Raw genomic sequence first — 15,499 nt, 5'->3', positions numbered from 1 at the left:
AAAAGGAACGGTTCGGAGACGGAACCGCAGTGGGATCTGGCCCCAAGTCGCACCAAAGGGACAGACTCGCCAGGCTCATACATTGGGCGGTCTCGGTACACGACGCCGACGAAGTCACCAGGCACATTAACGACAAATACCTGCCGACTACACCCACTGAACAACACGCGCCGTACGGCGGCCTATCCAACGCGATGCTCAATCGTGACATCGATGTTGAAGAGGTTCGCGCGGCCCAGCACGACCTCAACAGCCGGTCGGCAGCCGGCCCAGACCTCGTCACGAACAAGGCACTCAAGAATCTCGATGACGGCTCGATTGAGAACCTCGCAAAATACTTCAACAAGTGCTGGAGAGCAGGCGCGGTGCCAAAGCAGTGGAATACAGCCAAGACCATCCTGATCTCCAAGCTGGGGAATCTGCTGGACACAGACCACCTCCGGCCCATCTCACTTACGTCCTGCGTCAGCAAGGTGCTGGAGCACGTCCTGCTGAACAGGTGGCAAGACTACCTGGAACGAGAAAGGCTGTACCCAGCCACAGTGATCGGCTTCAGACAGCACCTAAGCACGCAGGATGCGATGCTGCAGCTCAAATACCAAATCATAGATGATGGCAGCAGCGCCCGCGACAAGGCAATCCTGGTCCTCGACCTGCAGAGCGCCTTCAATAAGGTGAAACATTCAGCGATTCTGTCCCAGGTCTCCAAGCTCAACATGGGCAAAAGATCCTACAACTAGTACATCAAGGACTTCCTCACAGACAGGACCGCCGAGCTACGAGCAGGTGACCTACAGACGCAAGAGAAAAAACTCGGGAGCACCGGCACACCGCAGGGATCGGTCATTTCGCCGATGTTGTTCAACGTGGTAATGATCGGAATGGCCGAGAAGCTCACGGACATCGAAGATGTTAGGCACACCATCTACGAGGACGATATCATGCTGTGGGTGAACGGTGGCAGCGACGCCCACATCGAGGGCGCGCAGCAAGCCACCATCGACGCGATAGAAGACCAGCTGGTAGGCACCGGACTGAGATGTTCGCTGAGCAAATCGGAGCTTCTCATACTACCACCTACCAACAACAGCTGAGGCAAGACCAGACAACGCGAATACAAAAAAATCAGAATCATAACAAAATCCGGCAACATGATCCCCGAGGTCGGCAAAATTAGGATCCTAGGCATGGTCATCGAAAAGCACGGAAGAAATGGCGAAACCATCAACCGTCTCATGGCAAAAGCGGCCGACGCGATTTGACTCCTCAAACGAGTCACTTCCCGGAAGGCTGGCATGAGAGAGGAGAGCCTAATTAGGCTCGTCCAATCCTTCATCATCAGCCACGTCGCATACGTTGCAGCCTACCACAGATGGCTACAACATGAACGTAACAAAATCAATGTGATCATCAGAAGAGCGTACAAGACAGCGCTGGGCCTGTTCAAGTCCACGAGCACGACCCGCTTTTTACAACTCGGGATACACAACACGCTTGAAGAAATAGCCAAAGTGCAACGGACCTCTCAACTGGGGCGGCTGTCCACGACCAAAGCTGGGAGGAAGATACTGGACGACCTGGGAGTAGGACGCTCGAATGAGGCGGAGATGAAGCTCTCCGTCCCCAAAGAGGTCCGATGCCAGACAAGAATCGACCCCATACCGAAAAACATGAATCCCAAGTTCAACAAGGGAAGAAGAGCGGCAAGGGCCAAGGCTCTCATCGACCTGCACGCTAACGACGAGCATGCGAGGTACGTGGACGCGGCCGAATACCAGCGAAACGCCTTCGCAGTGGTCGTCACAGAGGCGTCAACCGGCACCAAGAGGATGGCAGCGAGTGTGAGAAGTGCCGGAGCGGAACAAGCGGAGGAGGTAGCTATCACCCTGGCCATTGCCGACGCAAACTGTTACACGGTGCTGAGTGACTCGAGACAGGTGGTGCAAAACTTCGCCAAAGGCCAAATCTGCAATGAGGCCGAGCACGTACTGCGAGCGGCCAAACTGCAAAGCAAAAAAGTAAGACTCAAGTGGTTCCAGACGCATGCCCACGCCCCGGCGACAGACCATCCGACGTGGTTCAGAGCCAAGGACCGCATGACAGACTACAACAACATCACGAAGGCCTACTGCCTGGCTCGCAGGACTCTCCCACATTCCCACCCAAGGCTGAGTCAAGTGAAGGCAGTACTGCTGAGACAGCTCCAGACCAGATCGCTACCGAGCCCGGGACTGATGCATCGCATGTACCCCGAGACATACCCAACCAATCAGTGCAGTCTGCCGGAGGGAGATGGTAGTTTACACGCACATCTTGGGGGACTGCATAAAAAATCCAGAAGCAAGATCAAGAACGATCCCACCGTGGCTCGAGGCAGCCACAAAAAGCTACGACCAAGACCAACAGCTCTGGGCCGTCCAGCAGCTCCTCGGGGCGTTCGAAAGGCAGGGACCCAGCAAGCCGGCAACGGCGAGCGGAGACCCGTGCCAAGTAACGGCAACCTCGAGGATGACATAGGGCCTTGTCGGGGCGCAATAAGTGTTTATTTGTGCCTGCCCAACTGCAGGCACAAATAAAGTTTGCTCCAATCCAATGCAATCATGCCACGTCACGCCAACGGTGGCGGCAGCTTTTCCAGTAGTGGAGCTCGCCCCCAATAACGCGCCTTATCGATGTCATCTGGAAGCGACGCAGCGGGGTGTCATTTCTCGACGTTGTACGCCAGCTTCCTGTTCCTTCCTTTTTTTCTAAATTTGAACTTCGTAGCGAATTTCGGAGTTGAGGTCGGCATCGCTGTTAGCGCGGGAAACCACGCTGGCACGCACGGCGGGTGCGGAGCAGCCACGGAGTGATGCAGATAACACCAGTCTAGCCAATGGCGCGGCTAGCTGAGGGTCACGTTCCTTTGTCGACCAATGACAGCACAAAGTGGGTCTTCATTCTGAGGCGGAATTTCTTCACTGCCAATGTGCGGACGGAGCCGGTGGTGGCGGGAAAATGAAGACAAGAGACTACTCGTTCAAACGATATACGGGTCAGCGCGACCAAATGACTGCGGGGGCCGTCACACGCCGTTGAAAAAGCGATTTTTTACAGAAGCTTTGGATAATATTTAGCCTACACTGGTGCCAAAAATTTATATTACGGCTAAAATATTGATTTAAAATGCGCAAAATTTGGCGAAGTGGTAGAATAATAGTTGGAAATTTGAAGAAATTGAAATTGCCTCCCAGTCAAAGTCAGTCGAGGAATTGTGGCAGCGATTGAAATGCATTATTACAACTTGCGTCGACAGATTTGCACTAAGTCATTACAAAAAAAGAAAACAGAAAAATCCACGGATAACTCGCGACATTGTTCCCATGAAACGTAAAATAAAAAGGCTATGCAAACAGCCAAAGTTAAACTATCACGGGTACGGAGCAGCCTTAAAACAGCATTATCAGAATCAAAAAGAAAGTTCTTCAATGACACTCTCGGCAACTTCCTTAACAGTGCGTCACAAAAATTTTGGCGTTTTTTTGGGAGCACAGAAAGAAAAAATAGAGCAGATAACAATAGAAGGCGACCTTGTCACAGACACGCAACAGATAGCAGATGGTTTCAATGAGTTCTTTCAGTAGGTGAACACAGAGATACAGATAAACAAGTCACAGATGACATAAACTATTCCTGCACTTTTCCTTTGGAGCCTCTTTCGTTTCACCAGGAGGGTATGTTTCACCAACTTGCTAAACTTAAGATTCAAAGAAGGCCAGTGGCCCCGACGGGATACCGACAGTATTTCTGAAGCGATATGCCAAGTGGATGTCCTTTTATTTAGAAATTATTTTTGAACACTCTTTACGGACTCATTCCCTTCCACAAGATTGGCGCTGCGCTGCTGTTATTCTGGTGTTCAAAAGTGGAAATCGCCTGCTTCCAAACAACTATCGCCCTGTATCCCTGACATCTGTATGCTGCAAACTTATGGAGCATGTAATAGCGAAACACATTACTCATTTCCTGGAAACAAATAAGTTACATTATGCAAATCAGCATGGTTTTAGACAGGGCCTCTCAATGGTTACGCAACTAAACGAAACTGTTCACAATTTTTCAGTGGCTTTAGACGAACACCAACAGACTGATGTGATTTGCGTTGATTTTACGAAAGCGTTTGATAATGTGTCGCATAATAAACTGCTTTTTAAACTCTGCCAAGTAGGTATGAATAACAATATTTTAAAAAGGATTGAAGCATATTGAACAGGTCGAAGGCAAGTTGTAGGCATTAGTATTTGTGTGTCAGGTTTTTGGGAGGTATTTTCTGGGGTACCACAGGGGTCGGTGCTAGGCCCATTATTGTTTTTTCTTTATATTAATGATGTACTAGTTACAGTTGTTCAGCCGCCAGTGGTGTTGAAGGTTTTTGCAGATGACTGCTTACTTTATGCACCAGTTACTTGTAAAAACAATCAGGTAAAACTTAAACAGTGTCTCGAAGGTGTCATGGTGTCATACATGGTGTCAGAAGTGGACATGGAAATTAATTATGCCAAGACCACCTTCGCACGTATTACCCGAAAGAAAAAGGTTGTTTCCTTCCAGTATCATATCGGAAATGTTATTTTGACAAATGTGTCTAGTTTCAGATATCTTGGTGTATTGATTGCTGATGACTAAACTGGCGCAGCCAGATTGAAAATGTGTGCTCTGCATCATACAAAAAGCTGTGTTTTCTTTGAGTAAAGCTACGAAACGGAACCAAAGACGTCAAGCTAATGGCATACAAAACTTTTATTTGACCTGTTCTAGAATATGCTGCCGTAGTTTGGAGTCCCCACCAAAAAGGTCTAAACGCTAAACTAGAAATAATTCAAGGACTTGCAGTCTGATTTATAAGTTCTAGGTACAAAAAAACGCTCAGTTACCGCAATGCTAAGTTCATGTAATTTGGAATTATTAGAAATTAGGTGAAAGAGGAACAAGATAAAATTAGTATTTCATATTCTCCAGGGTCACATAAAGATTCATAAAAACAGGTACATACGTGCACCTGGTAGACTTAGCAAGAGAATAAATCATGGTGCAACCATCCGTCCTTAAACCACCCGCACAAACGCCTCTCGTTATTTGTTTTTTCCTGATGTCATTGAAAAATGGAATGGACTACCTGCACATTACACATATTGCTGAATGCACTGATGTAAAAGCGTTTGAAAGTTTTCTTGATAGTTTTGTTCCCTGAAATTCATTCAATGTTTTCTTGATGCTCTGCATTCCTGTCAATCATTCTATGCCACTTGTTCGATGATCTTGATATTTTTCGATGATGTTTTGTTGAAGTTTTATGATACGTCAAAGTTCCTTCCATATCAGTTTTGTATTTGTGATGTATTCCCTCCCTGTAATGACCCTCACATGAGGGTTAACAGTATGTTTAAATAAATAAAAATACCGTTTTCGAAATATTGATTTTTTTCCCAATTTTTTGGTCTCTAAAACCTGTGTCCCCCCTTGAGCATTTCAAGAAAGAAAAAATATATATTTTTTCAGTTTGCTACCGACATGCCCCCTGTCAAACGTCATGTAAAACACGGTGATGCCTTCACCAAAGCGGTACTCTGTAAGGGTACATATCATTCAAAAGTAAAATGGAAATAATTTAGGTTATAGGAATGTTCAATTTACCTTAAGATTAACGTCTGTACTCCATTCCTTGCTACCACTGCCCAGAAATGGCAAAAATAGGTCGCATTCACAAATGTGAACACCATGACTGTAGGGGATATGAGCTATTTCTATCAACTGATAGAAAGCTCATTGGTATGAGGCCCGAACCTTGTCGCAAGCGAGATTCTCTCTCAACAAGTGGTGTGTCAACTTCAACTGTCCTGACATACTCTCACCCCACACACAACGCCTCAGTGTTGGGTTTCACTGCTTTAAAGAGTTTATTTTGGTTTGCATGAGGGACACCAGGATCTCGGCGTCAGCCAACACTTCGTTTATTGAGCTCAAGCGCCTTGAAAGAAGCAGTGGCACGCTTCCTTTGCCGTTCATTCCTCAAGGTGTAGGTCCTTTATGTTCTCGTCCTCCTTTCACCGTGCGTTCGCCCTGTGCACCATTTGAAGCATCCTCTTGGTCAAGTGTACAGTCAATGTCCAGTTTTTCAGACTCCCTAGGGACCGTGAAAACATAAAAAAAATCGGACAGTTCAAAAAAATGAATGCGTGCCTTTTACTGCCCTTAAGGGTTCCGAAAAGGCCGAGAAGGTCTCATCCGAAAGGCCTGCTAGTACACTTATTAGGCATATCAGTGCTCATATTGTGACAGGTGATGGCAGGTGGACACGTGTATAATTAAAGGATACATACTGTGTCCCATGACAATCACCCCATCCCACGCTTGTTACGCTTCACCGCGTAGCATTGCTATATTGAGGCAAAGCTGACTTTCATGAACCGCCATACTTTCCGGGCTTCGAAGCCAATCGCGACAACCGCAAAGGCGGAGTGGAGAATTCTTTCAATGAAAAACACGGCGCCGAACGGTAAGAAGGTTAATAGCGAAGGTTGAAGCTAGGCCTAGCAGGTGCTGCAGTGGTGGCTACGGCTGCCAGCAGATCTGCGTGCGAGAGCGCTGGCGAGTCGGTGAGGTAATCAAAACAACGGCACCGGTGACTGATTAATACCGTTTCGGACCTACGGTCATGGCAAAAAGTCCGGCAAATCAGACAGTGAAGGGTTCTTGCGTCCGAAATTTCACACGTTCTTATACACTGACTCTATGGGGTATGTGGTAGTGCCACGAAGCCGTCCGAATTATCGGGCGTCGGTAAAGTCGGTCGTTGACTGTACACTGGCAACTCCTCCAGCCGATGACACGACGTCAAAAGACAATTCGTTACGATCTCTCTCTGTTACTCGAGCCAGCATTACCGCGATTTTCATTCCCTTTCAATAAAATTAGCTAATTTTCCCTCATAGAAGAACAAATTCTCTGAGCTTTCCCTGAGTATTTCCGGACTATTCGAAATCCCTGAGAATTCCCGGTTTTCCCGGTTGGTAGACATCCTGAAACAGATTTATGCGGCACTCCCATGGCAGCAATTTCCCATGTGACATCCTAAAGAACCGATTAGGTGAGGACGCCTTCGGGTTACGGGGATAAGTCCTTTTCCAAGCGTTAAAGAACCATAATGGCTGAGTAGCAGGCTGGGAGCACGCTTGTAATTATTTTACCGGTAAGCATGGGGCGCACACAAGGGGGCCATGGCCCCTTCTGCCCTAATTAGTGGGAGAGGTACAAATCGAGTGCACAGTCATTAATACGAGGTCCCACGAGCACCTTCAACAGTTGCTTTTGCCTTTTGTTGATCAGGGCATTGTTCTGTCTACCAGCGATGCTTTCACCATCCAGTATGGGTCAAAAGAACAAGGTTTTTGAAAGGTGAGGACAAGACGTGTAAGCGCTAGAACCTTACTCACATTACCCATGTCTGATAGCATCTTGAGTTGTTCATTCCCATCGCCTTAAAAATCACAATGCAAGATTTTATGAAGGTTGTTTTCCCTTTCTGGAAATACGTAACTTTAAGAGTCTTTGTTGGCACTATAAGAACAGTTTTCATAATAAACCTACACATTTATGAAGGTGTGAAAACCAAGACGTTGTAGATTTCTCTTCTTTTTTTTACAATGAACAACAAGCTCTCGATATAGTTTCTATGACCCAGTTTGTACTATTGAGCTTGATGCATGGCTGCAGGTAGTTTGAAATAAGATGTGGACAAAATGCATGTTTACAACAGCCTAGCGCATTACAATATAGAAGTCTGATAAACTATTATTGAGTAAATAATAAATATTGTATTCCATGGCTCTTTCGATTTCCCATGTAAACTTTGCAAAATTCCCTACGCAGGGTGGATAGGAAAAAAGAAAATCGATTGGGGGTAGGGGGCACTGCAAGATAGTTTGAGGAAAAAAAGTGAACAGCCCAGATCACAGCAGTCAATCTTTCAGCCTTGCTATGTGCAAGTGTCCGAAATGGTGACACGAGCAGTTCGAAAGTCACTAGGCCACAGGGAGCCACAGAACGAGTCATGGTGACATCTATGTCACAAGGCGGAGCACTCTGAAGTCAGCCACTCGCATGGTTGTTAAAATTATTACGAAACATGGTCTTAGCAACCCTCCATTAATACTCCAGATCCACAGAATAAACAGATAATACACACAACTCAAGCTTGAAATTCTGTTTCTGAGCTCCACCCCCAACACTGCATGCTTGCACACCACGCGCTCACCTGTGGCGATGACAAAGATCCCCTGCCTCTGGACAAGGGCAAGTGTCACATGCAGTGGCTCTCCTCTGTCCACTGGCGCCAGTTGCCACGTCTCTCTGGCTTGGCTTGCAATGACAGCCTTGCCTGCAAGCCACTGTGGTCCCATGTGGAAAACCTGAGTGCAGCAAGCACATAGAGGCTGTTGTAGAGCCACAAGGGCCACTTTTCTACAGTTCCTAAAGCTTAAGAAGCTTCCACTTTTGCTGGCAGCGCACTGTTGGTGGGCTGCCAGCAAGAGCCACGTTATGCAGTCACATTACAGTCACATACAGTAAGTTTATACAGTTACATTAAAGGAAGTGTTACCTTAACTATCACTAACTAGAATGTGAAGGCTCAGTGACATTGCACTGTGCATGAGCTGCAGCCATAAGTCAGACACATGTGAACATTGGCACCAGTGGACTGGAGTGCCACAAGCATTTCATTGATTGTCAACACTGTCCTGCCACGTTGACAGTTGATGCGGTACCATATTTGTTGTTGACACAACTTTAAACACCGTCATAAAATGATGATAGTTGATGCAATGCTAGTAGCAATCCAATCTAGTGGTGTGAATGTCACCTTCATAGGGCCGGCCCCACATGGTGGGTGACTGCATCCTGACACATGATCTGCAGCACCCGGAGCAGAAAAAAACCTCCCAATTTATGCACACATCTAAGTTCAATGTCTATGTGCAGTCCTTGGGTATGTTATCAGTTTACAAGAACATGTAGCCTGTAGCAAGTTTCGCACCTTGCAATGACAGTGATGGCAGCCACCGACACGGTCACAGCCTACATGCTGCGGACAATTGTTATCGCTGCGCTTGGAAAAAAGATACGTGCTCCACCTGAATGGAGGAACATATTAAAGGACCCCTCACCAGGTCACATAGCAAATTTGGGATATAAGCTGAAAGTTGATACATGCTCTCTAGAGAGCATTCTGCCACAAGGATTTTTCGCATTGGTTCATTAATAGCCGAGATAGAAATATTTCATTGCCATGAACCCATGATTTCAGAAGTCGAGTGTCACCACCAACATAGACACTCTCTCTAATTGCCCTGTCTAGCCTCTGCAAGCGAAATTCCTTCCCTGCGTTCTCCCGTACCAGAGCTCGAGGATAGCGTGATGTATACATCACGAGTCCTGCACCCCTCTCTCTCTTTCTTTCTTTCCTTTTTTTTCTTTTTCAGCGCACTTTCACTGACAGTCTCGTGCATGAGTTGTTGCGTTTGTCTCGTTTCTCACAGCGCACAATTTTGTGCGCTGTGCACAAGAACACTTGAATAGCAACCTAAGTCAGTACTACACAAACACTATAGCAAATGCAAGCAGTTCAAAGAGCATGATCGCACGCTGCAACACCGAAGAAAATGACAGTTTCGCTCTCAGCATGCGCAATTGCACGACATGGGAACAAGCAGTCGAAACGGAAGTACGTCACTCTTGCCACAATACAAAGTTAAACAAAGACACGCAGACATTCAGTTTATAGGTTTTATTATTTCTCTAAACCTTAATTCATCTATTGAAGCAACAGATAAAACAAACAACTGCTTTTGCCTTGACTAATTCTTGAATTCACGTGTCACTGAGAGTGATGTCACAGCACGGTGATGTACGTAGCGCACTTGCGATTTGGACGTCACTCTTGGGCTGGGAGCGCGGTGCCCGTGAGAAGAAGGGCAAACAGCATCTGGTTTGAAATTTCAGCTCTTTCCGCGGCTCGTAGCGATGTAATACTTAGCAGATACGTCATTAACACGCATTGTTTGCACTGCGCTTGTCAGCTCAACATAGCCAGACCTGGTGAGGGACTCTTTCACAGCAATAAATTAACAGGATAAAGAACACAAGTAGACTAGACATGCACTCATCTAATTGTGCCCCTAGTCCCATACCTTTAAGCACTATTCCATAAAAAAAAATTTCACTCTAAGCGAGAACTGCAGTGTCTATAGTACCGTGCCACTGCCTGCTTTATGTGCAAATAGGTGCGCATTCATGAAACACTGCCTGGCTGCGAACTACAACAGATGCAGTGCACGATTTCATCAATCATGCTGCTGATAGCAAGCACTGTCAGTGCAAGACAGTTTACTGCTGACTATGAAATCGACTGTAGTCAAGCATATGTTGGTTAGTTACGTTCACTCACTCAATAATTTGAATTTGAACCTGTAGGCTCCTGACATAGATTGATGATGTAGGCAAATAAGAAATAAAACAAAATCCAAGAACACCTGAGCACTTTTTACGAGTTGTGAACGCGAAAGCATTGATGTCCAATTGAGTCACACTCGCATTTCTTGCACCCAACACTACTGCAATCCTCCAGCCAATGGACCAGGGCACAATTAAGACAATCAACTGAATTGGAACACCACTGAGCAGTCCTTCGAGCTACAATCTCTTCACGGGAAAGCGAGCGAGCTGAGATCCTTGGTGCATTTTGATCTGGCCTTATCGAAGCGCAGTTAGAATACAGGCTTGTGCGGACAAGGTACACGTGGATAACACAGGCTTCTGAGAATGAGAGCGAGAGTTGCATGGGGTCGTGGCGACGCCCTCTCCCGTCACACAATGCCTGGCACATTAGCGCAGCAGCAGCAGGTGTTCCCTTTCACCCACTCTGCTCCGTCTAGGTGCACTCGTACCATGGTGTCACAGCCAATGACAATGAGAGCTTAGGTGCTGTTTCGCTGCTACAGACGCGAGGCTTTTCGCTCAATGAGCTACTTGATGTTTTCGCATCACAATGAAATGCAAAATACACAACACCGAATGCGCACTGTTACATAATCAAGATAAAACAAAAAGTTGTAACTTCTCATGAAATTTAACAGCACCAGTCATTAACCCGATCCAGCTTGGAAAACCATTCCAAGGCTTTACTAAGACAACACAAAAGAGATTGATGATTGTGTTTGATCAAAGATGCATCTGCAAATTAAATTATCATGAAGCCAACTAGATGTGAGAAACTAGCAGGTGAGCAGCAGACAATGCTGAGCCAGCTAGCATAGCATTCTGAAGCAGGATTTCAAGTTTGGCTACTTAATGAACATTCATACAGAGAAAAAAAATGACAGTAGTTAAGATACAGTTATCGGTTCATTCCAAGTCTATTTGCATCATTAACCACTGCACTTTCTTTTTCTCAGCACAGCATCCTTTAAGAAATCTATAGCACAACAACACATGGCAAGAGAACAAGAGAACTTGTATGGATGGGACAAAGCACTGAAGTGAACATGGAGGCACACTCAAGCAAGTAATGCACATTTTCCACATTGTAAATGAGCTAACCGTGATGAGAAACACTGTAGAAGTAAATTTGCTAACCATGAATCATGTGCAAAACTCATTTGTCACAATCTATTTACAAGTCTAGTAAGTGCTTTTTATAACAAAGTCACATCCAACACGAAAGTATTTTTATTATATCCGACATTCATCATAGGCATATATACTATTTCTGCACACTGGCACAGATATTTATTTCATTATATTGAATAATTAGTTATATCACTGCTCATTACATTGAGGTTTAACTGCAGTTGCAAGTGGTTGCCCTGTCCTATCCATGTGTGTCCTTTTTCTATACTGTCATTCCTTCTTAGAATTTATGAGCTTATATGAAATACAGAACATACTCAATCTCCTGAATAACGTTTTCAGGAGATATGTCAGTTTCTGACCAATTATAGCAGTTTCTCTTGGTTGCACGTATGCTAGATATTTTTTTCAAGATGATACATTTTTTTCACCATATTGCAACAGAAGTGCAGTAAGAAACAGCACGATTTCATTTTGTATTGCACCTAGTGATTGTGCGACGGTTACTAACACATAAGGACACGCCAAACAGGATGAAAAGGCACAAACTACGAACAGGTTTATTTTCATTTAAACCTTTTAACTAGGCCAGTTCCTAGTTTACCAAGCGATACATCAAAGAATGTGATATCGATGTTATAAGCGTTGTTCTTGTGTTGTTTTTTATCACACTGCTGCTCTAATATGTCACATACTACGAACTGGTTTATTTTCATTGAAACCTTTTAACTAGGCCAGTTCCTGGTTTACCAAACAATACATCAAAGAACGTGAAATCGATGTTATAAGCATTGTTCTTGTGTCTGTTGTTTTTTAGCACACTGCTGCTCTAATATGTCGAACCAATTCGCTCTTCAAATTGGTTTTAACTTTTCTTTTTGTATGTGTCATGTAAATGAGGCTTGATTTTACATTGCAGGAATACCAATTTTGACACCAAAAGCAAGCTAATCCTGAACACCTGACAGTATAAATCCTTCAACCACTGCATGCATAATCACACCAAATAATACCTAAAAATCCGGGTTATCAGTGAAAGCAATGACACTAGCAAAATGTTGCTTACATCTAAAGGGACACTAATTAAAAATAAAATGAGCCTTATTAATTAATTACACTTCAACACTTTTCCAAAATAAGTGAAAACCCTTGCCACTCCATTCGTACAGTCACGAAGGTGCCTTCAGTGTTCTCTTTACGTACAAGGAGTTCACGGCACATCCAACCCACCGCAGCGTGTACAGCCAAGGTGCTCATCTAAGACCTGCTATATATACCACATTGAAGTCGAAAATCAAGATGAGGGCTGACAGATGGAGTAGCATACGATGATATAAAAGTTATGAACAGGGGTAAAGTGCCTCAGAAAGGCTGGCCAATGTTTAGATAGGATGTCTAGGCCACCTTTGACGAAGATATGTCCTCCTATCGAAACATTGGTCAGCCTTTCTGAGGCGCCTTGTGCCTGTTTATAACTTCTAGACCACAGTTAACCAGGTGTTTCAGGTGACTTGAGCCAAGGATGTAAATAAAGCGGTTAGCCGCCGCTGAATGAAACCAATGGCACATGGTTTGTCGTCATATGGCACTCCTCAGACCATTCTTTATATTCTGCTCAATTAGTTAATTAACTAAGATCAATTATGCAAAATATTTATTATTCACTTAAGGGCCAAGTGCGCTTCGTTGCGTTGTAGAGGGCGTTCACAAGTGACCGATCCAATTTTTTATGGCAACGTACATGCTGCGTGGCAATTTTTTTTTGGCATTTCAAGAAAGCCTGCAATATACGAAATAAAACCACGTGACTGCACTCGTGTGCCATCGCATTGCAGCGCTCTCAACCATGCGTCGAGCCTATCGCTTATCAGGGACAACAGCACTTCCTTTCCGTGTGCCACCACCAAAGATGCTGATGCACTATGAAGCCGTTGTCAAGAGATGTGGCCTCTAACTTTGCCATGGTCCACGCCCATGGTTCTTTCGCATAAACCACACTTGCGAGCACTGCAATACCGTAGCACATGAGCGCAGTCACATTGTTTTATTTCATATTTTGCAGGCTTTCTTTAAACGCTGAAAAATATTGCCGTGCAGCATCTACGTTGCCACAAAAAATTGGACCGGTCGTTTCTGGCACCGCTCCACAACGCAACGAAACGCACTTTGCCCTAAAGTGAATATTAAAGGTTTTGCATAATTTATCATAGTTAACTAATTAAGCAGAATATAAAGAAACTCTAAGGAGCACAATATGACAGCAAACCATATGTCATTGGTTTCATACAGCTGCCGCTCACCACTTTCTAAAAATCTTGGTTCAAGTTACATGAAACACCTTGTTTACAACATCGACCTTCTTGTGTTGGCTTCATGTTCCCAAGACATCATTCTCAGGTGGGATGTTTAGTCATGCCATCATGCTAATATCAACTGCGCTCATGCACAGCAGGAGCTCTTTGCATTGTGTGATACACCTACCAATATGTTGTCATCGTCCGACAATGACCTTCCTCCTCGCAGTGGTGCCATGGCTCCTGTTTATTGTGCCATTCTATCCAATGCTACCATTCTGTTCCTGCCCTGTGATGTCTTTAGTCGCCACCACCATACGTTGCTGCTGTTTGCCATCCTCATGCTTCCTTAGGATGCTACCGGCATACTTGTTTGCAACCTCAACGCATTCCTTCTGACATCGTGCTTGGCCACGTTTAGCTAGTAGTCACTGATGCCATCGTGCCACTTGATTCTTTTAAGACCTATAGCAGGTCTCAAACGAACGCACTCATTGCTAATTTTACATCCGACCTCTTGCCCTCTGATTCTTTCCAGCATTCCATCACCAACGACTTCACTCCAGCTCAATGAGTGCCGCTTCTAGCCCTTCTGTATGAGTTTTGCACTAATGCCATTGTTTATACAATTGGCATTGGAACTTGCACCCCTTTGTGACAGCTCCCCAGTGCCGCTTGCTTCTCTTCTTCATTACAATAGAAAAGAGGTTGTGAGAGGAGGTTTGGCAAGCTGAAAAGAGGCAGAAGCAGAAGATTGGTGGCAATGCCACCTTGACATCATGGCACTGTGGATTTGAACAGCGTCCGCTCGAGCCTAGTTAACTTTTTTTTCCTGATGAAGATAGACTACGTTGTATTCTAAAGAAGCAAAAGACTGGACTTGTCAAGTTTCCAATAGTTTTACTGTGGCACCGACAGCACAAATGCGGTAAAATACTTTGGAATCCACAATGCCGCACTGACGGAACAGCGCTAGGGTTTAGATGCAAAATTTCAAGAACAGAAGATTGGCTTTCATTTGCTCGCATACTAATCAACCTCTTACTGCGGAATTAATGAAAACAGAGTTCTGAAAGAATCTTTTACCAGTTTGAACTGATTTAGTGTTTCTCTTTAATGTCCTTTTAAACAAAATCAATTAGCCAGGCCCAATCCTTATCATTTTTTTGTAAGTAGAACATGCTACCAACGTGCAAGAAGAGTCACCCACTCACACATTGTTTATTGAGGCCTATCCATGAGCAGGCACCCTCTTGCAAGAAAGAGCTCAGCAGTGGTTGAAACTGGAGATTGCCTCCTGTCAAGGTCAGCCGCATGACAGACACAACACACCGCACCAAGGTCAGAGTGGCCAACAGATCACCACAAATTCTGCAACAGGTCAGACAAAAAAAAAAAAAAATCAGAATTTGCACCACTCACAGTGAGGCACACAGTTGAAACTTGTTATATCCAACATTTGTTATAAGCATGCATACCATCGAACATAGATACAATGTAGATATAACAATTATCAAACATAATAAAGTAAATGCAGAATT

General features: G+C 44.8%; 1 protein-coding gene and 1 pseudogene across 1 annotated transcript in view; one reads left to right on the top strand and one right to left on the bottom strand.

The window, feature by feature from the left end:
- Positions 1–15,499, bottom strand: part of LOC126545181 (uncharacterized) — a 56,217-nt gene that overhangs the window by 12,295 nt on the left and 28,423 nt on the right. Inside the window, exons 6-7 of the mRNA XM_055078280.2 lie at positions 15,173–15,329; positions 8,294–8,447 (exon numbers count right to left, since the gene is read on the bottom strand). Coding sequence (XP_054934255.1) covers positions 8,294–8,447; positions 15,173–15,329 — 311 coding nt within the window. The remainder of the gene's footprint in view (positions 1–8,293; positions 8,448–15,172; positions 15,330–15,499) is intronic.
- Positions 582–2,517, top strand: LOC126545179 (uncharacterized; annotated as a pseudogene).

This window comes from Dermacentor andersoni, chromosome 10 (genome assembly GCF_023375885.2).
Source record: "Dermacentor andersoni chromosome 10, qqDerAnde1_hic_scaffold, whole genome shotgun sequence".
Lineage (NCBI taxonomy): Eukaryota > Metazoa > Arthropoda > Arachnida > Ixodida > Ixodidae > Dermacentor > Dermacentor andersoni.
Note: the sequence above shows the minus strand (reverse complement) of the source record. Positions and strands in the feature narration are given on the sequence as shown.